Here is a 27,449-nt window from a genome sequence, read left to right as displayed (position 1 = left end):
ATTTCTTTATCTCTAAGAAAATAACCTTAATAGATTATCAAAAACAAAATTTTATCCTAATATTGGTTCAATTGATCATTGTTAAGTTTTATTAATTTTTTTTAGTTTACGTTTTTTTGGTGTTTTGGATTGTTCCTATATTATAATTATAATTGTTCCTATAATAAATAAAATATAATTACGAAATACATTACTTATTATTAGATTAGTTAAATTGTAAAAAAAAAAAAAAATTTAAAAACCACCATAAAAATAATTATCACACGCAATGTGTGGGTTCGCGATTGGTTATATATAAAAAAAGGAAGTAAGAGAAGACATACATAATCAATCAATAAATCACTGGTGTCTTACACATCTTTCATGTATTTCAAGAGAGTTATATGTTGAGTAAAGCTTGTTTTGACTCAGGTTGGTTGTTAGTGCTCTAAGTTGGGTTTGGCTTGAATTTTCTGCATTTTAATTGATAAGGGGGTAAGTGTAATTTCCACTTCACATACCAGATAAACAATACACTTTCAAGCAATAGCGCATTGAAAAAAATATGTTTTGCAAGTAGCGTTAAAAACTCATACTCACAGGGCTTCCAATAGCAAAAACTGGTTGACCAACAAGTAGGTTCACAAAGGGACCAATGCTTATAGGCTTCACTTTGCCTTCAAGTTCTTTCTGCATGCAACACAACACATCCTTATCTTTGCAAAACCCAACAATTTTTGCATCATAAGCTGTGCTGTCAAAAGTAGTGACACTGTTCATAAATAGCACCACGAACAATAAGGAAATATATGTTGCACACTGGGCTTTCTCCACCCTCCACAGCTTTGGTGATCGCACAAAAAAGAATCCCATTTTTACAACAATAACATAATGAACAAAAGACTAAAAAAAGAGAGAGAATTGATAAACAAGGAAATGAAAAGAAAAAAAAATGAACGAACCTAAAATCAGAAGCATTCTGAATGACATGCCAATTGGTAACAATGTGACCCATATTGTCCTAGATGAATCTAGATCCCTTTAGCTCCAAAGGGTTCCCACTTAAAACCACAATGGCATCAAATAGGGCCAAAATTGGGAATTGAGCCAATTTTTCAAACAATATAATTAATAGGCACGGTTTCAAAACTATATTTTTTACTAACATCTTGAGTCTAAGAGACTCTATTTTGGGTTGTAAATCGAGTCTTTGAGGGTCAATTTTCATGTTCTGATCAGGTCTGAGGTGGCATTTTGTCCACCTGGAAATCGAGTCTTAGAAACTCGATTTATATATCGATGCTCAAAGACTTGATTTGTTCTTTAAAACATTCAAACTGAAAAGATGAAATTTCAGCAAGTGTTGGAGTATAAAATACAAACACAGATCAGCCAGTACAAAACATCTAACCAAATCCACCCCTAACAACCACCTAAAATCTAGATTAAAAAAAAAAAAACCCAAAAACCCATCAGATCAGAGAGAGAAAGAATCTGAGGAGAGAGAACTCACCTTACCTCATCGGGTTGATGCTTGGGTCGCACTGCCAAAAAAAAAAAACTCAAAAACCCATCAGATCAGAGAGAGAAAGAATCCGAGGAGAGAGAGCTCACCTCACCTCACTGGGTTGATGCCTGGGTCGTGCTGCCAAAAAAAAAAAAACCCAAAAACCCATCAGATCAGGGAGAGAAAGAACCCATCAGATCAGAGAGAGAAAGAATCCAATGAGAGAGAGCTCACCTCACCTTGCTGGGTTGATGCTTGGGTCGCATGGCCTAGGTTGCGGTGCCTGGGTCGCATGGCTTGGGTCTGGCGCAGTGGTCCGGTGGTGGCGTGGTTGGCTGGATCGAGCAGCTGTGGGTTCTTGGTTTTTGGTTTGATGAAAAGGTGGGGTGAATGGTTTGTAGTGTAAAGAGGTTGAGTATGTAGGCTAAATATGTATATGAATCGAGTCTTAGAGACTCAATTTCCAAGTGGTCGCCACATGGAAAAAATGCCACATTGGACGTGATCAGATCATGGAAATCAAGTCTTTGAGTCTCGATTTATAGCCCAAAATCGAGTCTTTTAGACTCGAGATGTTAGTAAAAAATATAGTTTTGAAACTATGCCTACTAATTATATTGTTTGAAAAATGGGCTCAATTCCCAATTTTGGCCCATCAAATAGCAAACACAATTTAAAAACAAAAACTGAACATAATAAGCAGAATGTGATAAAAGAGAAGAGAATAGAGTAGTAGACCTGGAGATTCCAACAAAAGAGACACAGTTCACACCATAAACCCGAATAGCAAGCTGATACTCATCAATGCATGCGTCACCCGTGATCCTCCATTACAAAAAGAAGATTTAAAAAAACAGGATCGGAAGGTAAGAAAGTAAGAAGATCTAAAAAGTAGGAGCGGTAGGCAAGAAAGATGATCAAAGATGCGATGAAATGGGAATCATAAGAGATGAGTGAAGATCTGCAATTTGCATGGAGGTTGAGAGCAGTAGATTGAAAGGTTTTGCATTCGATTGGGAAATTGATGAAGAACTGATGATTTTCACCAATCGAAGAGAGCTGAACTGTAGTTGGAAATTTGGAATTGATAGAGAAAAATATTAGGGACAAAGGCCAAGGAGAATATATAAAAGAGATCCTTATGGTCCCCATAGCCAGCTACAATGACCATTGCTCGAACTTGAGAAATTCTACAAACTCCTCGTATATACTGGGTATGAATTTTATAAATCTAACCGTTAGATTATATGTTTTTATTGTATTTTTCATGCATGTAAAATTTCAAGATTATCAAAAATCAATTGCTATCTCATCAAACAAATGTTAAAATTTCAAATTTTTATAATCTAAAATTGTGTATAAAAAATAAGTTTATTGATCGAATAGTAAATATTATTTAATTTGAACGAAATTTGATATGCATGTTATGAACATAAAAAACATGAAATTCAACAGTTAGGTTTTCAAAATTCACACCATAAAAAGAGATATATGAGAAGTTTGAAAATTTTCTCACCAAACTAGTTTTATGAAAAGGCAAAGCTCTATAAGGCAAATTGTAAAATGTAAGATGGGAATCGTTTGAGATGGCTTGGACATATAAGATGACTGTGCTGCTGGCCAGGGATATATTTTAATTTACATTGGAAGGTTCTACAAGGAAAATAAATACAAGATTGACTCATAAACGAAACAGCCCTGGTGCCTCATGACTTAACCTGCATTACACGGTCCTCAGAATTCTCTGCATGTATGGAGCCAACTGTTGAATTCACCTCTTTAGAGATTTTACACCATTTTGGTCTGAAACCGTTTACTTATCCATGACATGCCACTTCATATACATGGAAATGGCGTGTTCAACCATAGGGTTTGGGTAACACAGGATTACAGGATTTTAAATGAAAATATGGCCGCAATTAAATTAGATTGTTGAAAATTGATACGTTGCCAACCCCAAATAGTTGTGTTCATCCCATATCATGTTGCAGTTGAATCAACAATTTTGACTAATATGTCACATAAATCTAGAGAGTATCGTTATGGAGCCAACTGTTGAATTCACCTCTTTAGAGATTTTACACCATTTTGGTCTGAAACCGTTTACTTATCCATGACATGCCACTTCATATACATGGAAATGGCGTGTTCAACCATAGGGTTTGGGTAACACAGGATTACAGGATTTTAAATGAAAATATGGCCGCAATTAAATTAGATTGTTGAAAATTGATACGTTGCCAACCCCAAATAGTTGTGTTCATCCCATATCATGTTGCAGTTGAATCAACAATTTTGACTAATATGTCACATAAATCTAGAGAGTATCGCCGTGCGTTTTATTGATACCTTATTTTTGTGTACTTTCTATTATTATTTAAATATGCGTTTTATTGATACCTTATGTCACATAAAATTTTCGTTAAATGGATTATTAATGAGTGCTCTAAGGGCACTTGTTACTTGTTAGCTAGCATTTCCCTTTTTTGCTATCTTTATTGTCGTGATTCTGATATACATGCATTGTTTTGCACCAGATCAACTTCAAGAGCAGGGGAAATTGTGATTGCCTGATTATTGGAAATCTCAAAATAAATTTAAGATGGAAAAACTACAAGTGGAGACATGTGCACGTAAATTATGTACACAGTACCTTTTTGGTTAGTACTTTCCTGATATTTTATATGAAGATCTTCCAAATTTAAGCAGAAAAATAAACTGTAATAGTTCATTTTTTGACCTGGAAGTATTACTGACAAGGGGGATAGACTTGGATCCGAAGCAAATACACCCCATATGTTTTTGTTTTTAATGAAGAAATACACTATACATGTGAAACAGTTAAATAGGATTATTGACATTGAGCTAGGCCACCATTCAAGGTCAGTGGAGAAGTAATTATATGAATTTTATATTTTTGTCATTGAAAGCGTCTCTCAACAGATGACTTTTAAAGAGTAAAAATATTAGTGAAATAAAGTCAGAAAAAATGGCATATTTTGACTCATCTTTTGTGCAATGAGATCATGATCTCGGCCTTGATGCTATAAGATCTGCTGGCACAAGCTTTGGCAATTTGGAAACTTGTGATGGTTTGTCAAGGGATTCTACATTTGTGCCATGGAGAGAGAGAGAGAGAGAGAGAGAGAGAGAGAGATAAAAAAAAAAAAAAAAAAAAAACCTAACCAAATGTTGTTTTATTGATTTATTCACCATTAGAAAGGTGATATACCACAGACAACAACACCTTTGCCACTAGCCATGGAGGCAAAAATCCTTGCGCACAAATATCCTCCAATATAAAGGACCATTCACCATCCTAATCACATGATCAAGAAACGAAACATTGTACACCATCTTTTTTATCTTTTGCTTTTGAATATGCAAGAAATTGGTTGCATAAGTTGGGTTTATATAGACTTCAACAAAGGTTGGAATATTTATGACTCAAACTTTCAAATTACAATTCATATATCACAACCAATATATTATGATATGTTTCCATGCCAAGCAAACGTAGATGGTACACAACCTTTAGTATTTACATTTTCCTTCTATATATTGCAAGTACAATATTGTCCAGATAAAATGCTGCAAATGTCATGGTATAAACATATGATTTTCACTTTTTTTTATTTTTTATATTGAATAGGTTTCCATTAAATAGCAAATATAACTAATCTAAATATTATATTCTCAGTTCTTTTTTATCCTAGAAAATTGTTCACAAATGTGTCCAAGTTCCTTTGCATCATAGTTGTCATTGAATTTTCATGTTAAACTCTTGCCATTTCAAGCAAACCCTGTGAGCCAGTAACGGAAATATTAAACCTCATGAGCAAAAAATCACAATAATTTTACGACATTTTCAAATTAGTCTATCATCTCACACAAAGACCCACAACCTGCAATTTAATATTTTTAATGGCCCATGTGTAAGGTACTAGGCTAATTTAGGAATGTTTTGAATTGTTGTAAATTCAAGTTAGCAATTAATGTTGCTAGTCTCCTGTCATACCACGTAAAGTTTATTGTCTTCTTCAATTTTCAGCTATTCCATTTTCGCCTTATCATCACTTTTCCTCTAACTCTTCATTCCCCTTTTTCACCTCTTCTTCCTCTTATCATTCTTCATTATACTATTACGTTTTCTCTCTTTTTGATTCATCTTCTTCCCATTGTTCCTCCATTCCATTTAATCAACAAATTTTCCCCCCATATATTTGCTATTACTTCCTATGCACCTCTCTCTTTTATTCATTCTAAGATTTGTTCAACATTTAATGAACTGATTTTTTTCTCATATATTTGCGATTACTTCCTATGCACCTCTCTTTTATTCATTCCAAGATTTGTTCAACAAAAAAGTGAATAGATTTTCTTCTTCCTCTTGGTGGTTTTTTAATGTTGTTTCTAAAAATATTGTGGTGGTTTTTAATGTGGCTTTGTTAGTCATTTGAATAAATTGAAACCATATAAAATCTTAATTATATTTTTATTCTTAGAAAATGCACTCTGTCACACGCAAAGACAAAAAAATAACAAAAATAAATAGATGAGTGACAATAAAATTTTTAAGAATGGAAATGCATCAAGCCTTAGGGCCAAAATGGGGTTTTACCCATTTCTCACAAACTTTCCAGTAAAATGCTCAATGTCTGAAACTATTTAGGAATATGCCCCTGTTTTGAAACTTGATTTTCTAAAAATCAAGTTTCAAATGTAAAACTCGATTTTTGGACAATCGAGTTATAGTGAAATGAAACTTAAAAAAAAAAAAAAAAAAAAATTGTGGAACTCGAGTTCCACTTGAATATTTTCATCGAACTCGAGTTCCTCACTAAAAACTCGAGTTCCACAAAAAACTCGAGTTCCACATCTATATATATATATATGTATATATATATATATATATATTTTAAAGTAGGAGTGGCAATTCGTGTTCGCGTGTCAGGTTTGTGTCGTGTCAAATCATGAGTATTCGAGTACATATGTCAACACTAACCTGACATGTTTATTAAATGGGTCAAGATTCCTCAATCTTGACACGACCCATTTATTAAACGGGCCAGTCGTGTCGACCTGTTTATCAGATTTTATCAAAATGAAAAAAAAATTACGAAAAAACAAACAAATAAATATTTTTAATATAAAATTCAGAACTAACGAGTAATTGGATCACAAATAATCATTCAAAACTAAAGTATATCATAATATCACAAATAATCAATCAAAATATGTCAAAGAAAATAAATTTCAACAACTAATATGTTTATATACCTAGAGTTTGAAGGGTATATTGGTAATATGTCATTTAATTAAACAGGTCAGACGGGTCAAACGGGTTCTATGTGTTCAACACTAATCCAACCCATTTATTAAACGGGTCAGCCGTGTCAATCTGAATATGACACGAACCCGTTAACCTACTAATTTCGTGTCGTGTCGTGTCGAGTTCGCGGGTCGTGTCAAATTTTGCCACCCCTATTTTAAAGTTTCATTTTGCTATAACTTGATTGTCCAAAAATCGAGTTTTACATTTGAAACTCGATTTTTAGAAAATCGAGTTAAATAGGGGCATATTCCTAAATAGTTTTAGACATTGGGCACTTTGTTGAAAAATTTGTGAAAAATGGGTATTTTGTCATTTTGGCCCAAGCCTTAGTCCCCAACATTTTGAGGGAAATATTTCAAAACCAAAAAGAATATTTTTCCCCAAATTTTTTTTTTGGTTTAATTTCCCAAAATTATGTATTAGATCATCTTCATTCTTATTTTTTTCATGGCTAGAATTATACAAGTGAAAAAGGCTAATGTTTTATTATATTTTGCATTTTTATTTTTTATGATGGATTATAATCAAGCCGTTCCATTATAAATAAAAAAAATAACAACAAATAAAAACCTGTTACCTAAGATTTTTTTTTGTGAGAATAAATAACAAATTTTAATTGTTATAAATAAATAAATAAAAGTTCTCACTTCGGAAGGAAAGAATTGGTACCGACATACCGTTCACTGTTCAGTTGTTAAAACGACGCCGTATAGCCCGTAAAAGAACATTATTAAATGGTACTCTCTCTTTTTCAAAATTTCACCCTCAATCTCTCTCTCTCTCTCTCTCTCTCTCTCTCTCTCTCTGCGCAACAAAAGCACTACTGCTTGGTATAGACTAACAGTGCAGTGGCAGCCATGGAAGCCAACGGTTGTGACTAATGCTTAGGGGCAGAGAACGACGCCGTACAAGCTATGGTGATATCCTGAGAACACTTTTTTTTTTCCACTGAAAAAGATTCAAATTGTCTATTATAATCATTCAACTATTTGTAGATTAGAGACAGAATTTGAATTTGGATTTGGATTACTGTACAGGAACTTTGGATTTCTTGTTTGTTCTGATATTCACTGTAAATTTAAATTATTTTTAATTATTAGTAGAATAGAGATAGGATTTATTGTTTGCTCCAAGGGTACTCTCTCTCTCGCTCTCTCTCTCTCCATATATGTATATATGAAATGTTTTTTGTGCCTTGATGCATATCATATGCTAAAGATTTGATTTTTATTTTTTTACAATTTCTATATCCCAATGAGGAAAAGTTTAGTAATCTGAAAATGGTGCATGAAATTCATACCACAAAAATAAATAAATAAATAAATAAATAAAAAATAATGGGGCTCCCTTTTGCAAGCTTTTTGTAGAGGTTGAGGAACCATAATTCCACTTCCATGCACTGCCAGGTAGATACTAGGCATTCTGAGGGATATTTTGATTTTAATCATGATTTCTGATCTGGGTTTTCTTTTTTTGTTTCATGCTGCCTCCTTGACAGTCTCTCCCTGTACTTTATCTAGATAGCTCTCTGTGCATTCTCATTCTCAACAGTTCTATCTTCAACTTGAATCGTCTTGGCAATGTCCTCACTTACATTGCCCTTGTCAATTACTTCAGACAACTATATAATAGAAAAAAGCTTCAGCTTTACACTTCAAAAGAATAGGAAAAAGAGAAAAAAAAAAAATAAAAAAGTACCCTGAGTGTTCAGCTGATGTGCATCTGTTGTGCTTTACATGTTTTATTTTCTCCTCTGCTGGATATTCTTCTGATTTTGATTCATATCCTTGATGGCTCTCTATAATCGTTTCTTCACCAAGAGAAACTGATTTAGCATCTTTGGCAAATTCCTGTTCCTCTGTGACCTGTTATATTTTCCCACACAGATAACAGTTTCTTACTATAGAAATAATTACAGAAAAAAGAAGAAGGAAAGCTTATGAAATAATAAATCACAATTTAATTCTCTGACCTCTTCAATAGAAACTTCGTTCTTTAATATTTTATTTGCTTCAACTGTTTTCTTGCATTGACTCTCACTTTCTTCAGTGTTCAAATCAGGTATTGCTGTCTGTAGATGCTTTTCATTGATATCTTCTGATTTGGTGAGTACTTCATGACTTTGGACCTCTGACACATAATTGAAAGCCTTTTCAGTTATCCCAAAGTTGAGATTAGAGGGGATTGGTCTTGTTAGTTTTATGATTTCATCAGTTTCTGAAGGAGAGTCAGCATATTTAATCTCTTCTTTTACATGAGGCTCTACTTTTGAAGCTTGAACTAGTGTGCTACCTTCTTCCTTTTGTACTTCACCACTTGGTGTTTTAACTTCTTTCATGTTCTCTTCTTCGGTTCTCTTGATTGTGACTGTAGTTCCATGCTGCTCTTCCCTGGAAAGAAATGAAGAAGATGGTTGAAGTTGCTCTCCCAAATTCCCTGCAGGAAGAGTCTGATCGGCAATGACTTCATCTTCACTAACTTCTACTAAACCTAAAGCCTTAGATTTAGATGATATTTCAGAAGTTTCTTTCATTTCTTCAATATCAGCTGCATCCAGCTTCTCCACTTTTAGGCTTTCCCCAGTTTCACCAGTTTCTTTAACACCCTCATATTTGGACTCAAAAACTGCATCAGAAGCTGTTTTTGTTTCCTCAACTTCATTTGCGTCTGGATTTTCCAGAGTTTCATTTTCTTTCTCTTCATTTTTGGTAGCCACATTTAGGAGTTGAGATGGCAAGTTAGAGGAAGTTTTTTCAAGCTTCATGCTGGCAACTTCTTCAGCTGGTGGATTAGACTCCCTTGTACTTGTTTCTACTCTGTCATCTGAGATAGTATCCTCTGTTGACTTGTCATTCAGCTGAGCTTCCACTGAACTTGGTTTTGCTGTTACTACTTCTGCAGTTGCATTTTCAGTCTTGTCGCAAATATTATCCACTTTGATTTCCTCTTTAATATATTCAAATGAATCTTTAGCAACGGTGATGGAGACACCCTCAGGCTTCACAAGACCTTCATCCTGTATCTCTTCTTCTGAGTTAATGAGTGCTTCACAACTGTGAACATCCAACATAGTTTCCAAAGCTTTTTCACTTGTCTCAAAGCTAAGATTGGAAGCGTCCTCAATTGGACTTGTTAGTTCTTTGATTTTCTCGCATTCTTCTTTGTCTGCAGTCTCTAATTTTGAAGCTCCATCTAAAAGCCCCAATTTGGAGACTGCGAGCTCCTTGGGCTCTTCTTGCTCCAAGCATGCCTCTTCTGTTGCCTTCATTGCTGAAGAATTGTTGATACCCTTCTCATCTAGCATCTCCACTTCCTTTATGTTTTCCTCTTCCGTCTTCTTGAATGTTGTTGTGGTTCTATGCTCTTGTTCTGTAGAAAGGAATGTAGAAGATAGTGTTTCAGGTTGCTCTTCCTTTTGTAAGCATGTCTCTTCTGTTGCCTTTGTGGCAGAAGAATCACTGATATTCTTATCATCAAGTATCTCCCCTTCCTTTGTCTTTATTGCTTCTGTTTCCTTGACAATAGTTGTAGGTCCATGCTCCTGTTCCCAGGAAAGCAATTCAGAAGAAGGTGTTTGAAGTTGCTCTTCCAACTTTCCTGCAGGGAGATTCTGATCAGCAGTGATTTCATCAATGGTAACTGCTTCAGTGCCCAGGGATTTGGATTCCAACACTGTTCCAGAAGCTTCTTTGATTCCTTCTTCTGTTCTGTCTGCATCCAAATTTTCCACCCTTAAACTTTGCCCAGTCTCATTTGTTTCTTCAACACCATGATATTTGGACCGGAAAACNGTCAATCTCTAGAAACTGTTTTTCCTTGAAAATAATTATACTCTTCCTTTTATTTTATCTCACTTGCATTAGCATTTTGTTGAAATTACGGAACAAACAACACCAAAATCGTTGTTGTGGCACATGCAAATGCATGCATACTCAACTAACAAGGTTTTGTGAGTGCTTCACCTCATTGACTGATGCTTGTTAGGCATTCATTTTATCCTTGTAGGCTTCTTCTACTTCTACTTGTATATACTACCCTGTCATTGCAATATAAAAAGTGGTCCTGGCCACGTAAGAACTTGCCTATTTAAACACTTTCCTATCGTCTTGGGTTTTGATTTGTGCTACCTCTTTGTTAAAATTTTATATATTCTGATTCTGGTAAACATGGTTGACAGATTGACCTATTATTATTATTATTTTTAATTTCTTGATACTTCAATGAGCATCCTATCATGCCTCTTTTGCCAAGGACATAAAATATAAAATATGTCTCCAGGAATGCTTAAATGGAGAGTTTGTCAGGGTGGGTCCTTACCCAAAGTTCATCCCTGTGGCTGGATACCACTGGTAGGTCTCTATTTTCTTTCCCTTGTGGAACTTTTTACATTGATGACTTAATCCTAGGTGAAGAAACACGTTTAACTATATTCTTTATATGAAGTTTAAGATTTTTTATTATCTTGGTCCCTTATTTTTTTGTAGGTCGCTTTTTTTTTTTTTTTTGGGGGGGGGGGGGTTCTTTATTTTTGTAGTGTCCCTTATTTTTGTTGGGCTTCCCTCTTTGGAAGCCTGCGTCCTGGTGTTTTTACTCGTAAACCCCTCTGGCCGAAGACTAGTTGGTCTGTTTCTTCACCAAGAGAAACTGATTTAGCATCTTTGGCAAATTCCTGTTCCTCTGTGACCTGTTATATTTTCCCACACAGATAACAGTTTCTTACTATAGAAATAATTACAGAAAAAAGAAGAAGGAAAGCTTATGAAATAATAAATCACAATTTAATTCTCTGACCTCTTCAATAGAAACTTCGTTCTTTAATATTTTATTTGCTTCAACTGTTTTCTTGCATTGACTCTCACTTTCTTCAGTGTTCAAATCAGGTATTGCTGTCTGTAGATGCTTTTCATTGATATCTTCTGATTTGGTGAGTACTTCATGACTCTGGACCTCTGACACATAATTGAAAGCCTTTTCAGTTATCCCAAAGTTAAGATTAGAGGGGATTGGTCTTGTTAGTTTTATGATTTCATCAGTTTCTGAAGGAGAGTCAGCATATTTAATCTCTTCTTTTACATGAGGCTCTACTTTTGAAGCTTGAACTAGTGTGCTACCTTCTTCCTTTTGTACTTCACCACTTGGTGTTTTAACTTCTTTCATGTTCTCTTCTTCGGTTCTCTTGATTGTGACTGTAGTTCCATGCTGCTCTTCCCTGGAAAGAAATGAAGAAGATGGTTGAAGTTGCTCTCCCAAATTCCCTGCAGGAAGAGTCTGATCGGCAATGACTTCATCTTCACTAACTTCTACTAAACCTAAAGCCTTAGATTTAGATGATATTTCAGAAGTTTCTTTCATTTCTTCAATATCAGCTGCATCCAGCTTCTCCACTTTTAGGCTTTCCCCAGTTTCACCAGTTTCTTTAACACCCTCATATTTGGACTCAAAAACTGCATCAGAAGCTGTTTTTGTTTCCTCAACTTCATTTGCGTCTGGATTTTCCAGAGTTTCATTTTCTTTCTCTTCATTTTTGGTAGCCACATTTAGGAGTTGAGATGGCAAGTTAGAGGAAGTTTTTTCAAGCTTCATGCTGGCAACTTCTTCAGCTGGTGGATTAGACTCCCTTGTACTTGTTTCGACTCTGTCATCTGAGATAGTATCCTCTGTTGACTTGTCATTCAGCTGAGCTTCCACTGAACTTGGTTTTGCTGTTACTACTTCTGCAGTTGCATTTTCAGTCTTGTCGCAAATATTATCCACTTTGATTTCCTCTTTAATATATTCAAATGAATCTTTAGCAACGGTGATGGAGACACCCTCAGGCTTCACAAGACCTTCATCCTGTATCTCTTCTTCTGAGTTAATGAGTGCTTCACAACTGTGAACATCCAACATAGTTTCCAACGCTTTTTCACTTGTCTCAAAGCTAAGATTGGAAGCGTCCTCAATTGGACTTGTTAGTTCTTTGATTTTCTCGCATTCTTCTTTGTCTGCAGTCTCTAATTTTGAAGCTCCATCTAAAAGCCCCAATTTGGAGACTGCGAGCTCCTTGGGCTCTTCTTGCTCCAAGCATGCCTCTTCTGTTGCCTTCATTGCTGAAGAATTGTTGATACCCTTCTCATCTAGCATCTCCACTTCCTTTATGTTTTCCTCTTCCGTCTTCTTGAATGTTGTTGTGGTTCTATGCTCTTGTTCTGTAGAAAGGAATGTAGAAGATAGTGTTTCAGGTTGCTCTTCCTTTTGTAAGCATGTCTCTTCTGTTGCCTTTGTGGCAGAAGAATCACTGATATTCTTATCATCAAGTATCTCCCCTTCCTTTGTCTTTATTGCTTCTGTTTCCTTGACAATAGTTGTAGGTCCATGCTCCTGTTCCCAGGAAAGCAATTCAGAAGAAGGTGTTTGAAGTTGCTCTTCCAACTTTCCTGCAGGGAGATTCTGATCAGCAGTGATTTCATCAATGGTAACTGCTTCAGTGCCCAGGGATTTGGATTCCAACACTGTTCCAGAAGCTTCTTTGATTCCTTCTTCTGTTCTGTCTGCATCCAAATTTTCCACCCTTAAACTTTGCCCAGTCTCATTTGTTTCTTCAACACCATGATATTTGGACCGGAAAACTGCATCAGAAACTGTTTTGGTTTCCTCATCTGCATCTGGTTTCTCCGGAGTTACAGTCTCTGTCTCTATATTATTGTGTTTCATATTTGGGAGTTGAGACACCAAGCTAAAGGAACTTTTTTCAGGAGTCATGCTGCCAACTTCTTCAGCATGTGGACAAGGCTCAGCATTGATTGTTTTTAAACTCTCATCTGAGCTGGTATGCTTCACAGGTTTGTCATCCATCTGAGCTTCCCCTAAGCTTGACTCTGCTGGTATCACAATTGCATTTTCGGTATTGTCAGGATAATTGTCCTCTTCCACTTTGATATCCTCTTTGATCTTTTCCTCTTCATCTTCAGTAACTGTCACGGAGACATATGTTGGCTTAAAACGACCCTCATCTTGTATCTTTTCTTCTTCTTCTTCTTCTAGTGCTCTTGTAGCAGGTACTTCTGTTTCCTCTATTGGATCTTCCTTAATAGTTGTGTTTACTGTTTCTATATGTTCTTCAGAGTCTGTTGCCTTGAGATATACAGTGGATTCTGGGCTACAATATTTCACCTGTTTATCAGAAAAAGTTTCAGATTGATGTTCACTGAAAGAAGATAAAGAAGTAGCATATGACACGCAAAACTGCACACACACACACACTCATGATTCATATTAATATCCATCTTGTATTGATTTGGGATGAAGTCCCTTTGTATATGTTTTTTGTAGGCGATATAGTTTTGGTGGATGAAATTAGACATAGTCAAAACCAAGTTGGAAACTTGGAGGGGCATATTGAGTGTAAATTGTGAACTTTAGGAAATTTGGAGGGATGGTTTGAAATCTAAAGGCTTTGGGATAAGCGGTAATTAGCATGGTACCATAGTAGGTGATCCTGAGTTTCAACCATGTCTCTACTCTACCATCCTAACAGCTTAAGGTTTTGTCTTTGTTGTTGTTTAAATGATATATATATATATATATATATAGAATTGCATATGGATTAAAGCTAACCTTGTTAAGTGTATCATCTCCAAGAGATACTTCATGAATTTCCTTAAAGTCGCTTTTTCCATCTGTCACCTGTTCTCTATTGTTTGCACTTCCATCAGCTTTTTCAACTCCTTCATGTCCATCTACTGCCTTAAGACTACCTTCATCTTGTATCTTTTCTTCTTCTTGTGCTTTGGTAACAGTGGCCTCTGTTTCCCCAATTGGATCTTCTTCAATATTTGTGTTTACTGTTGCTATCTCCTGCTCGGACTTTGTTTCCTTGAGATATTTGATGGATTCTGGGCCAAAGTCTTTGTCCTATTTAACAAATAATTTTTCAAATTAATGTTCACTAGAGAAGAAAAAGAATCGGCAAACTAGATATGTATCACACAGTATTTCTTTACTAATTAAACTTCACCTTCTCAAGTATTCCATCTCCAACAGAGATTGTATAGATTTCCTTTAAGCCGCTCTCTCCATCTATGGCTTGTTCTTTAATGTTTTCACTTCCATTAGCTTTCTCAACTCCCTCATGGACATTTGCTGGCTTAAGGCTATCTTCATCTTGTATTTTTTCTTCTTCTGGTGCTTTTGTGATAGGTGCTTCCATCTCCTGTATTGGATCTTCTTCCATATCCATGTTTACTGTTTCTATTTGCTCCTTGGAATCTGTTGCCCTATGATGCTCGGTAGATTTTTGGTTAGAGTCTTTCACCTGTTTATCAAAGAATATTTCAAATTAATGTTCATTGGAAGACAAAAAAAGAAAAGAAAAGAAGCAGGTGTATGTAACATAGAATTTCTTTAATATTTAAAGCTCACCTTCTCAAGTATTTCATCTCCAACCAATGTTGTATGAATTTCCTTTAAGCTGCTCTCTCCAGCTATGGCATATTCTTTGATGTTTTCACTCCTATCAACTTTCTCAACTCCTTCATGCCCATCTGTTGGGTTAAGACTGCCTTCATCTTGTATCTTTATTTCTTTTGGTTCTTTTGTAAGAGATGCTTCTATCTCCCTTGTAACTTCTTTAATATCAATGGATTTTGGACCAGAGTTTTCAACCTGTTTATAATTAATTTTTTAAATTAATGTTTACTGGATGAAGAAAAAGAAGCATCATATGAGATATATAACATAAAATTTCTTTACTAATTAAAGCTCACATTCTTAAGTATTTCATCTTCAGTAGATCCTGTATGAATTTCCTGGCTGTAGTGCTCTCCATCTGGGTTTTGTTGTATGATGTTTTCACTTTCATCAACTTGCTTAACTCTCTCATGTGCATCGGCTGTATTAAGACTTCCTTCATCTTGTATCTTTTCCTCAGCTGGTACTTTTGTAACAAGTGCTTCTGGTTCACTTGATGAATCTTTTTCAAAATTTGCATTCAGTGTTTCTATATGCTCCTTGGAGTCTGTTTCCTTAAGATATTCAATGGATTCTGGGCCAAAATTTTTTACCTGTTTATCAAATTACATTTTAAATTAATGTTTGCTGGGAGAAGAATAAGAAGTACTTTGTATATATATATTAAATAGAATTACTATACTATTTAAAGCTCACCTTCTCAAGTATTTCATCTGCAATAGATTTTTTTGTATGAATTTCCTTCAAGTCACTCACTCCATCTACTGGCTGTTCTATGTTGTTTTCACTTTCATGAACTTTCTTGACTCCCTCATGTGCTTCTGTCGGATTAAGGCTACCTTCATCTGGTAAATTTTCTTCTTTTGGTTCTTTTATAAAAGGTACTTCTGCCTCCCACGTTGGATCTTCTTTGATATCCATGTTTTCGGTTTCTGTATGCTCCATGGAGTCTGTTGCTTTGATATATTCATTGGATTCTGAGCCAGAATCTTTTACCTGTTTATCAAATAATGTTTCAAATTAATGTTCACTGGAAGAAGAAAAAAGAAGCATCATATGAGATGTATAAAATTAAATTTTTATAATAAAAAAACTTACATTCTCAAGAATTTTATCTCCAGTAGATATTGTATGAATTTTTATCAAGTCACTTTCTCCCTCTATCGCTTGTTGTCTGATGTGGACATTTTCATCAACTTTCTCAAATCCCTCATGCACATCTGCTGGTTTAAGAATACCTTCATCTTGCATCTCTTCTTCTTCTGGTGCTTTTGTAACAGGTGCTTCTGTCTCCCCTGTTGGATCTTCAATATTTTTGTTCACTGTTATTATTTGCTCTTTAGAGTCTGTTGCCTTAGGATATTCAATTGAATCTGGGCCAGAGTTGTTCATCTGTTTATCAAATAAGATTTAAAATTAACATTTTCCTGAAGAAGTATAATAACTAGCATATGATAAATATAACTTAAGAGTTCCTATACTAATTAAAGCTAACCTTCTCAAGTATTTCATCTCCAGTAGATCTTGTATGACTCTCCTTCAATCTGCTTTCTCCATTTTTGACCTGTTCTATGATGTTTTTACTTTCATTAACTTTCTCAACTTCTTCATGCACTTCTGCTATCTTAACAAGTCCTTCTGCCTCCCCTGTCGTATCTTCTCCGATATCCATGTTTACTGCTTTTGTTTGCTCCTTGGAGTTTGTTTCCTTGAGATATTCAGTGGATTTTTGGCCAGATTCTTTCACCTGTTTAACAAATAGCACTTCAAATTAATGTTCATTGGAAGAAAAAAGAAGAAGCATCAGATGATATATATAATATTAAATTTCTATACTAATTAAAGCTCACATTCTCAAATATTTCATCTCTAGTAGATCCTCTATGAATTTCCTCCATGTCGTTCTCTCCATCCTTGTTTTGTTGTATGATGTTTTCACTTTCAGCAACTTGCTCAACTCCCTCATGCACATCTGCTGTCATAAGACTACCTTTGTCTTGTATCTTTTGTTCTTCTGGTGCTTTTATTACAAGTGCTTCTGTCTCCTCTAATGTAGCCTTTTCAATATCTGTGTTTAGTTTTTCTATCTGCTCCTTGGAGTCTGTTTCCTTAAGATATTCAATGGATTCTAGGCCAGAATCATTTACCTGTTTATCAAATTACATTTCAAATTAATTTTTGTGTGAAAAGAATAAGAAGTCACGTATGCTATATATAACATAGAATTACTATACTTTTTAAATCTCACCTTCTCAAGTATTTCATCTCCAATAGATATTGTATGAATTTCCTTCAATTTGCTCACTCCATCTACGGGCTGTTCTATTATGTTCTCACTTTCTGTAGCTTTCTCAGCTCCTTCAAGGACTTCTACCGGCTTAAGACTTCCTTCATCTGGTAAATTTTCCTCTTTTGGTGCTTTTATAACAGGCACTTCTGTCTCCCCTGTTGGATCTTCTTTAATACCCTTGTTTTCAGTTTCTATATGCTCCTTGGAGTCTATTTCCTTGAAATACTCCATGGATTCTGAGCCAGAATCTTTAACCTGTTTATCAAGTAACATTTTAAATTAATGTTCACCAGAAGAAGAGAAAAAAGAAGCATCATATGAGGTGTATAATATAATATATTTTTTTTTTAATACTAATTTAAGCTTACGTTCTCAAGTTTTTCATCTCCAATAGATATTGTATGAATCTTTTTCATGCCGCTTTCTCCATCTGTGGCTTGTCTGATGTTGTCACTTTCATCAACTTTCTCAACTCCTTCACGCACATCTGCTGGTTTAAGAGTTCCTTCATCTTTCATCTCTTCTTCTTCCGGTGCTTTTGTAAAAGGTGCCTCTGTTTCCCCTGTTGGATACTCTTCAATATTTGTGTTCCCTGTTCCTATTTGCTCTTTAACGTCTGTTGCCTTGAGATATTCAGTTGATTCTGGACCAGAGTTGTTAATCTGTTTATCAAATAACATTTTAAATTAACATTTTCCTGAAGAAGAAAAACAAGAACTAGCATATGATATATATAACTTAGAATTCCTGGACTAATTAAAGCTAATCTAGGCCAGAATCGTTTATCTGTTTATCAAATTACATTTCAAATTAATTTTTTGTGGGAAGAAGATTAAGAAGTCACGCATGCTATATATAACATAGAATTACTATACTATTTAAATCTCACATTCTCAAGTATTTCATCTCCAATAGATATTGTTTGAATTTCCTTCAAGTTGCTCACTCCATCTACTGGCTGTTCTATTATGTTTTCACTTTCTGTAGCTTTCTCAACTCCTTCATGGACTTCTACCGGCTGAAGACTCCCTTCATCTGAAATTTTTTCCTCTTTTGGTGCTTTTATAACAGGTACTTCTGTCTCCCCTGTTGGATTTTCTTTAATACCCTTGTTTTCAGTTTCTATATGCTCGTTGGAGTCTATTTCCTTGAAATACTCAATGGATTCTGAGCCAGAATCTTTAACCTGTTTATCAAGTAACTCTTTAGATTAATGCTCACCAGAAGAAGAGAAAAAAGAAGCATCATATGAGATGTATAACGTAACTTTTTTTTAATACTAATTTAAGCTTACGTTCTCAAGTTTTTCATCTTCAATAGATATTGTATGAATATTTTTCATGTCGCTTTCTCCATCTGTGTCTTGTTGTATGTTGTTGTCACTTTCATCAACTTTCTCAACTCCTTCATGCACATCTGCTGGATTAAGAGTTCCTTCATCTTTCATCTCTTCTTCTTCCAGTGCTTTTGTTTCCCCTGTTGGATATTCTTCAATATTTGTGTTCGTTGTTCCTATTTGCTCTTTAAAGTCTGTTGCCTTAAGATATTCAGTTGATTCTGGACCAGAGTTCTTCATCTGTTTATCAAATGACATTTTAAATTAACATTTTCCTGAAGAAGAAAAACAATAACTAGCATATGATATGTATAACATAGAATTCCTGGACTAATTAAAGCTAACCTTCTCAAGTATTTCGTCTCCAACAGATCTTGTATGAATTTCCTCCAAGGCGCTTTCTCCATCTATGGCCTGTTCTATCATGTTTTTACTTTCATTAACTTTCTCAACTTCTTCATGCACTTCTACTTGCTTAACACTATCCTCTTCTGGTGTTCTTGTAACAAGTACTTCTATCTCTCCTGTTGTAACTTTTTCAACATTAATGTTTACAGTATTTGTTTGCTCCTCGGAGTCTGTTGCCTTGAGATATTCAATGGATTTTGGGCCAGAGTCTTCCACCTATTTATCAAATAGCGTTTCAAATTAATGCTCATCGGAAGAAGAAGAAAATGAAACCTCAGATGAGACATATAAAATTTCTACAGTAATTAAAACTCACGTTCTCAACTATTTCTTGTCCAACAGATACTGTATGAATTTCCTTCAAGCTACTGTCTCCATCTGTGGCTTCTTCTCTGATGTTTTCACTTTCATCAGTTTTATCAACTCCCTCACGTTCATCTGTCGGATTAAGAATATCTTCATCTTGTGTCTTTTCTTCTTCTGGTGCTTTTGTAACTGGTGCTTTTGACTCCCCCATTGGATCTTTTTCAAAATCTGTGTTCACCGTTTCTATTTGTTGCTTAGAATCTGTTGTCTTAACATATTCAATAGAATCTGGGCCACAATCTTTCACCTGTTTCTCAAATAATATTTGAAATTAATATTAGTTGGAAGAAGAATAAGTAGTGTGTTTATATCATAGAAATTCTATACTATTTAAAACTAACCTCCTCAAGTATTTCATCTGTAGCAAATATTGCATGGGTTTCCTTCAAGCCACTGTCTCCATCTGTGGCTTCTTCTCTGATGTTTTCACTTTCATCAGTTTTATCAACTTCCTCACGCTCATCTGTCGGTTTATGAATACCTTCATCTTGTATCTTTTCTTCTTCTGGTGCTTTTGTAACAGGTACTTCTGACTCCACCATTGGATCTTTTTGAATATCTGTGTTCACTGTTTCTATTTGTTCCTCAGAATCTATTGTCTTAACATATTCAATGGAATCTGGGCCACAGTCTTTCACCTGTTTCTTAAATAACGTTTGAAATTAATATTAATCAGAAAAAGAATAAGTAGTGTGTTTATATCATAGAATTTCTATACTATTTAACACTGACCTCCTCAAGTATTTCATCTCTAGCAAATATTGCATGAGTTTCCTTCAAGCCATTGTCTCCATCTGTGGCTTCTTCTTTTATGTTTTCACTTTCATCAGTTTTATCAACTCCCTCACGCTCATTTGTCGGCTTAAGAATATCTTCATCTTGTATCTTTTCGTCTTCTGGTGCTTTTGTAACAGGTGCTTCTGACTCCCCCATTGGATCTTTTTCAATATCTGTGTTCACCATTTCTATTTGTTCTTTAGAATCTGTTGTCTTAACATATTCAACGGAATCTGGTCCACAATCTTTCACCTGTTTCTCGAAAACCATTTGAAATTAATATTAGTTGGAAAAAGAATAAGTAGTGTGTTTAAATCATAAAATTTCTATACTATTTAAAACTGACCTCCTCAAGTATTTCATCTCTAGCAAATATTGCATGAGTTTCCTTCAAGCCACTGTCTTCATCTGTGGCTTCTTCTCTGGTGTTTTCACTTTCATCAGTTTTATCAACTCCCTCACGCTCATCTGTCGGCTTAAGAATATCTTCATCTTGTATTTTTTCTTCTACTGGTGCTTTTGTAGCAGGTGCTTCTGACTCTCCCTTTGGATCTTTTACAATATCTGTGTTCACCGTTCTTATTTGTTCGTTAGAATCTGTTGTCTTAACATATTCAATGGAATCTGGGCCATAGTCTTTCACCTGTTTCTCAAATAACATTTGAAATTAATATTAGTTGGAAGAAGAATAAGTAATGTGTTTATATCATAGAATTTCTATACTGTTTAAAACTGACCTCTTCAAGTACTTCATCTCTAGCAAATATTGCTTGAGTTTCCTTCAAGCCACTGTCTCCATCTGTGGCTTCTTCTCTGATGTTTTCACTTTCATCAGTTTTATCAACTCTTTCATGCTCATCTGTCGGCTTAAGAATACCTTCATCTTGTATCTTTTTTTCTTTTGGTGCTTTTGTAACAGATGCTTCTGATTCTCCCATTGGATCTTTTTCAATATCTGTGTTTGCCATTTCTATTTGTTCCTCAGAATCTATTGTCTTAACATATTCAATGAAATCTGGGCCACAGTCTTTCACCTGTTTCTCAAATAATATTTGAAATTAATATTAGTTGGAAGAAGAATAAGTAGTGTGTTTATATCATAGAATTTCTATACTATTTAAAACTAACCTCCTCAAGTATTTCATCTTTAGCAAATATTGCATGAGTTTCCTTCAAGCCACTGTCTCCATCTGTGGCTTCTTCTCTGATGTTTTCACTTTCATCAGTTTTATCAACTTCCTCATGCTCATCTGTCGGTTTATGAATACCTTCATCTTGTATCTTTTCTTCTTTTGGTGCTTTTGTAACAGGTACTTCTGATTCCACCATTGGATCTTTTTGAATATCTGTGTTCACTGTTTCTATTTGTTCCTTAGAATCTGTTTTCTTAACATATTCAATGGAATCTGAGCCACAGTCTTTCACCTGTTCCTTAAATAACATTTGAAATTAATATTAATTGGAAGAAGAATAAGTAGTGTGTTTATATCATAGAATTTCTATACTATTTAAAACTGACCTCCTCAAGTATTTCATCTCTAGCAAATATTGCTTGAGTTTCCTTCAAGCCACTGTCTCCATCTATGGCTTCTTCTCTGATGTTTTCACTTTCATCAGTTTTATCAACTCCCTCATGCTCATTTGTCGGCTTAAGAATATCTTCATCTTGTATCTTTTCGTCTTCTGGTGCTTTTGTAACAGGTGCTTCTGACTCCCCCATTGGATCTTTTTCAGTATCTGTGTTCACCGTTTCTATTTGTTCCTTAGAATCTGTTGTCTTAACATATTCAACGGAATCTGGTCCACAATCTTTCACCTGTTTCTCGAAAACCGTTTGAAATTAATATTAGTTGGAAAAAGAATAAGTAGTGTATGTATGTGTGTGTTTATATCATAGAATTTCTATACTATTTAAAACTGACCTCCTCAAGTATTTCATCTCTAGCAAATATTGCATGAGTTTCCTTCAAGCCACTGTCTCCATCTGTGGCTTCTTCTCTGGTGTTTTCACTTTCATCAGTTTTATCAACTCCCTCATGCTCATCTGTCGTCTTAAGAATACCTTCATCTTGTATCTTTTCTTCTTCTGGCGCTTTTGTAACAGATGCTTCTAACTCTCCCATTGGATCTTTTTCAATATTTGTGTTCGCCATTTCTATTTGTTCCTCAGAATCTATTGTTTTAACATATTTATTGGAATCTGGGCCATAGTTTTTCACCTGTTTCTCAAATAACATTTGAAATTAATATTAGTTGGAAGAAGAATAAGTAGTGTGTTTATATCATAGAATTTTTATCTATTTAAACCTAACCTCCTCAAGTATATCATCTCTAGCAAATATTGCATGAGTTTCCTTCAAGCCATTGTCTCCATCTGTGGCTTCTTCTTTTATGTTTTCACTTTCATCAGTTTTATCAACTCCCTCATGCTCATTTGTTGGCTTAAGAATACCTTTATCTTGTATCTTTTCTTCTTCTGGTGCTTTTGTAACTGGTGCTTCTGACTCCCTCATTGGATCTTTTTCAATATCTGTGTTCACCGTTTCTATTTGTTCCTTAGAATCTGTTGTCTTAACATATTCAATGGAATCCGAGCCACAGTCTTTCACCTGTTTCTCAAATAACGTTTGAAATTAATATTAATTAGAAAAAGAATAAGTAGTGTGTTTATATCATAGAATTTCTATACTATTTAAAACTGACCTCCTCAAGTATTTCATCTCTAGCAAATATTGCATGAGTTTCCTTCAAGCCATTGTCTCCATCTGTGGCTTCTTCTTTGATGTTTTCACTTTCATCAGTTTTATCAACTCCCTCACGCTCATCTGTCAGCTGAAGAATATCTTTATCTTGTATCTTTTCTTCTTCTGGTGCTTTTGTAACAGGTGCTTTTGACTCCCCTATTGCATCTTTTTCAATATCCGTGTTCACTGTTTCTATTTGTCCCTTAGAATCTGTTGTCTTAACATATTCAATGGGATCTGGGCCACAGTCTTTCACCTGTTTCTTGAAAACCATTGAAAATTAATATTAGTTGGAAGAAGAATAAGTAGTGTGTGTGTGTGTGTTTATATCATAGAATTTCTATACTGTTTAAAACTGACCTCCTCAAGTATTTCATCTCTAGCAAATATTGCTTGAGTTTCCTTCAAGCCACTGTCTCCATCTGTGGCTTCTTCTTTGATGTTTTCACTTTCATCAGTTTTATCAACTCCCTCATGCTCATCTGTTTGCTTAAGAATACCTTCATCTTGTATCTTTTCTTCTTCTGGTGCTTTTGTAACAGATGCTTCTGACTCTCCCATTGGATCTTTTTCAATATCTGTGTTCCCCATTTCTATTTGTTCCGCAGAATCTATTGTCTTAACATATTCAATGGAATCTGGGCCACAGTCTTTCACCTGTTTCTCAAATAACATTTGAAATTAATATTAGTTGGAAGAAGAATAAGTAGTGTGTTTATATCATAGAATTTCTATACTATTTAAAACTAACCTCCTCAAGTATTTCATCTCTCGCAAATATTGCATGAGTTTCCTTCAAGCCACTGTCTCCATCTGTGGCTTCTTCTTTGATGTTTTTACTTTCATCAGTTTTATCAACTCCCTCACGCTCATCTATCGGCTTAACAATACCTTCATCTCGTATCTTTTCTTCTTCTGGTGCTTTTGTAACAGGTGCTTCTGACTCCTCCATTGGATCTTTTTCAATATTTGTGCTCACTGTTTCTATTTGTTCCTCAGAATCTATTGTCTTAACATATTCAATGGAATCTGGGCCACAGTCTTTCACCTGTTTCTTAAATAACGTTTGAAATTAATATTAATCAGAAAAAGAATAAGTAGTGTGTTTATATCATAGAATTTCTATACTATTTAACACTAACCTCCTCAAGTATTTCATCTCTAGCAAATATTGCATGAGTTTCCTTCAAGCCATTGTCTCCATCTGTGGCTTCTTCTTTTATGTTTTCACTTTCATCAGTTTTATCAGCTCCCTCATGCTCATTTGTTGGCTTAAGAATACCTTTATCTTGTATCTTTTCTTCTTCTGGTGCTTTTGTAGCTGGTGCTTCTGACTCCCTCGTTGGATCTTTTTCAATATCTGTGTCCACCGTTTCTATTTGTTCCTTAGAGTCTGTTGTCTTAATATATTCAATGGAATCTAAACCACTGTCTTTTACCTGTTTCTCAAATAACGTTTGAAATTAATATTAATTAGAAAAAGAATAAGTTGTGTGTTTATATCATAGAATTTCTATACTATTTAAAACTGACCTCCTCAAGTATTTCATCTCTAGCAAATATTGCATGAGTTTCCTTCAAGCCATTGTCTCCATCTGTGGCTTCTTCTTTGATGTTTTCACTTTCATCAGTTTTATCAACTCCCTCACGCTCATCTGTCGGCTGAAGAATATCTTCATCTTGTATCTTTTCTTCTTCTGGTGCTTTCATAACTGGTGCTTTTGACTCCCCTATTGCATCTTTTTCAATATCCGTGTTCACTGTTTCTATTTGTCCCTTAGAATCTGTTGTCTTAACATATTCAATGAAATCTGGGCCACAGTCTTTCACCTGTTTCTCGAAAACCATTTGAAATTAATATTAGTTGGAAGAAGAATAAGTAGTGTGTGTGTGTGTGTGTTTATATCATAGAATTTCTATACTGTTTAAAACTGACCTCCTCAAGTATTTCATCTCTAGCAAATATTGCTTGAGTTTCCTTCAAGCCACTGTGTCCATTTGTGGCTTCTTCTCTGATGTTTTCACTTCCGTCTGTTTTATCAACTCTCTCAGGCTCATCTGTCGGCTTAAGAATACCTTCATCTTGTATCTTTTCTTCTTCTGGTGCTTTTGTAACAGATGCTTCTGACTCTCCCATTGGATCTTTTTCAATATCTGTGTTTGCCATTTCTATTTGTTCCTCAGAATCTATTGTCTTAACATATTCAATGGAATCTGGGCCACAGTTTTTCACCTGTTTCTGAAATAACATTTGAAATTAATATTGGTTGGAAGAAGAATAAGTAGTGTGTTTATATCATAGAATTTCTATACTATTTTAAACTAACCTCCTCAAGTATTTCATCTCTAGCAAATATTGCATGAGTTTCCTTCAAGCCACTGTCTCCATCTGTGGCTTCTTCTTTGATGTTTTCACTTTCATCAGTTTTATCAACTCTCTCACGCTCATCTATCGGCTTAACAATACCTTCATCTCGTATCTTTTTTTCTTCTGGTGCTTTTGTAACAGGTGCTTCTGACTCCTCCATTGGATCCTTTTCAATATTTGTGTTCACTGTTTCTATTTGTTCCTCAGAATCTATTGTCTTGACATATTCAATGGAATCTGGGCCATAGTCTTTCACCTGTTTCTTAAATAACGTTTGAAATTAATATTAATCAGAAAAAGAATAAGTAGTGTGTTCATATCATAGAATTTCTATACTATTTGACACTGACCTCCTCAAGTATTTCATCTCTAGCAAATATTGCATGAGTTTCTTTCAAGCCATTGTCTCCATCTGTGGCTTCTTCTTTTATTTTTTCACTTTCATCAGTTTTATCAACTCCCTCATGTTCATTTGTTGGCTTTAGAATACCTTTATCTTGTATATTTTCTTCTTCTGGTGCTTTTGTAACTGGTGCTTCTAACTCCCTCATTGGATCTTTTTCAATATCTGTGTTCACCGTTTCTATTTGTTCCTTAGAATCTGTTGTCTTAACATATTCAATGGAATCTGAGCCACAGTCTTTCACCTATTTCTCAAATAACGTTTGAAATTGATATTAATCAGAAAAAGAATAAGTAGTGTGTTTATATTATAGAATTTCTATACTATTTAAAACTGACCTCCTCAAGTATTTCATCTCTAGCAAATATTGCATGAGTTTCCTCCAAGCCACTGTCTCCATCTGTGGCTTCTTTTTTGATGTTTTCACTTTCATCAGTTTTATCAACTCCCTCACGCTCATCTGTCGGTTGAAGAATGTCTTCATCTTGTATCTTTTCTTCTTCTGGTGCTTTTGTAACAGGTGCTTTTGACTCCCCAATTGCATCTTTTTCAATATCCGTGTTCACTGTTTCTATTTGTCCCTTAGAATCTGTTGTCTTAATATATTCAATGGAATCTTGGCCACAGTCTTTCACCTGTTTCTCGAAAACCATTTGAAATTAATATTAGTTGGAAGAAGAATAAGTAGTGTGTGTGTGTGTTTATATCATGGAATTTCTATACTGTTTAAAACTGACCTCCTCAAGAATTTCATCTCTAGCAAATATTGCTTGAGTTTCCTTCAAGCCACTGTCTCCATCTGTGGCTTCTTTTCTGATGTTTTCACTTTCATCAGTTTTATCAATTCCCTCATGCTCATCTGTCGGCTGAAGAATACCTTCATCTTGTATCTTTTCTTCTTCTGGTGCTTTTGTAACAGTTGCTTCTGACTCTCCCATTGGATCTTTTTCAATATCTGTGTTTGCCATTTCTATTTGTTCCTCAGAATGTATTGTCTTAACATATTCAAAGGAATCTGGGCCACAGTCTTTCACCTATTTCTCAAATAACATTTGAAATTAATATTAGTTGGAAGAAGAATAAGTAGTGTGTTTATATCATGGAATTTCTATACTATTTAAAACTAACCTCTTCAAGTATTTCATCTCTAGCAAATATTGCTTGAGTTTCCTTCAAGCCACTGTCTCCATCTGTGGCTTCTTCTTTGATGTTTTCACTGTCATCAGTTTCATCAGTTCCCTCATGCTCATTTGTTGGCTTAAGAATACCTTTATCTTGTATCTTTTCTTCTTCTGGTTCTTTTGTAACAGGTGCTTCTGACTCTCCCATTGGATCTTTTTCAATATCTGTGTTCACCATTTCTATTTGTTCCTTAGAATCTGTTGTTTTAACATATTCAATGGAATCTGGGCCACAGTCTTTCACCTGTTTTTTAAATAACGTTTGAAATTAATATTAATCAGAAAAAGAATAAGTAGTGTGTTTATA

General features: G+C 34.8%; 1 protein-coding gene across 1 annotated transcript in view; it reads right to left on the bottom strand.

The window, feature by feature from the left end:
- Positions 1-561: 561 nt before the first annotated feature.
- The window catches only part of LOC112020953 (uncharacterized), a 42,134-nt gene continuing 15,246 nt past the window's right edge, over positions 562-27,449 (bottom strand). Inside the window, exons 20-57 of the mRNA XM_065764929.1 lie at positions 27,090-27,386; positions 26,699-26,995; positions 26,300-26,596; positions 25,909-26,205; positions 25,518-25,820; positions 25,127-25,429; positions 24,724-25,020; positions 24,333-24,629; positions 23,942-24,244; positions 23,551-23,853; positions 23,150-23,446; positions 22,759-23,061; positions 22,369-22,665; positions 21,966-22,262; positions 21,575-21,871; positions 21,184-21,480; positions 20,793-21,089; positions 20,402-20,698; positions 20,011-20,313; positions 19,620-19,916; positions 19,241-19,519; positions 18,854-19,135; positions 18,449-18,745; positions 17,928-18,221; positions 17,518-17,814; positions 17,120-17,416; positions 16,765-17,016; positions 16,368-16,661; positions 15,966-16,265; positions 15,566-15,862; positions 15,222-15,464; positions 14,818-15,114; positions 14,418-14,714; positions 11,613-13,973; positions 11,413-11,505; positions 8,794-10,620; positions 8,520-8,686; positions 562-751 (exon numbers count right to left, since the gene is read on the bottom strand). Of these exons, the coding sequence (XP_065621001.1) occupies positions 562-751; positions 8,520-8,686; positions 8,794-10,620; positions 11,413-11,505; positions 11,613-13,973; positions 14,418-14,714; positions 14,818-15,114; positions 15,222-15,464; positions 15,566-15,862; positions 15,966-16,265; positions 16,368-16,661; positions 16,765-17,016; positions 17,120-17,416; positions 17,518-17,814; positions 17,928-18,221; positions 18,449-18,745; positions 18,854-19,135; positions 19,241-19,519; positions 19,620-19,916; positions 20,011-20,313; positions 20,402-20,698; positions 20,793-21,089; positions 21,184-21,480; positions 21,575-21,871; positions 21,966-22,262; positions 22,369-22,665; positions 22,759-23,061; positions 23,150-23,446; positions 23,551-23,853; positions 23,942-24,244; positions 24,333-24,629; positions 24,724-25,020; positions 25,127-25,429; positions 25,518-25,820; positions 25,909-26,205; positions 26,300-26,596; positions 26,699-26,995; positions 27,090-27,386 (14,340 nt within the window). The remainder of the gene's footprint in view (positions 752-8,519; positions 8,687-8,793; positions 10,621-11,412; positions 11,506-11,612; positions 13,974-14,417; positions 14,715-14,817; positions 15,115-15,221; positions 15,465-15,565; positions 15,863-15,965; positions 16,266-16,367; positions 16,662-16,764; positions 17,017-17,119; positions 17,417-17,517; positions 17,815-17,927; positions 18,222-18,448; positions 18,746-18,853; positions 19,136-19,240; positions 19,520-19,619; positions 19,917-20,010; positions 20,314-20,401; positions 20,699-20,792; positions 21,090-21,183; positions 21,481-21,574; positions 21,872-21,965; positions 22,263-22,368; positions 22,666-22,758; positions 23,062-23,149; positions 23,447-23,550; positions 23,854-23,941; positions 24,245-24,332; positions 24,630-24,723; positions 25,021-25,126; positions 25,430-25,517; positions 25,821-25,908; positions 26,206-26,299; positions 26,597-26,698; positions 26,996-27,089; positions 27,387-27,449) is intronic.

Source organism: Quercus suber, unplaced genomic scaffold, assembly GCF_002906115.3.
Source record: "Quercus suber isolate HL8 unplaced genomic scaffold, Cork oak 2.0 scaffold_22, whole genome shotgun sequence".
Lineage (NCBI taxonomy): Eukaryota > Viridiplantae > Streptophyta > Magnoliopsida > Fagales > Fagaceae > Quercus > Quercus suber.
Note: the sequence above shows the minus strand (reverse complement) of the source record. Positions and strands in the feature narration are given on the sequence as shown.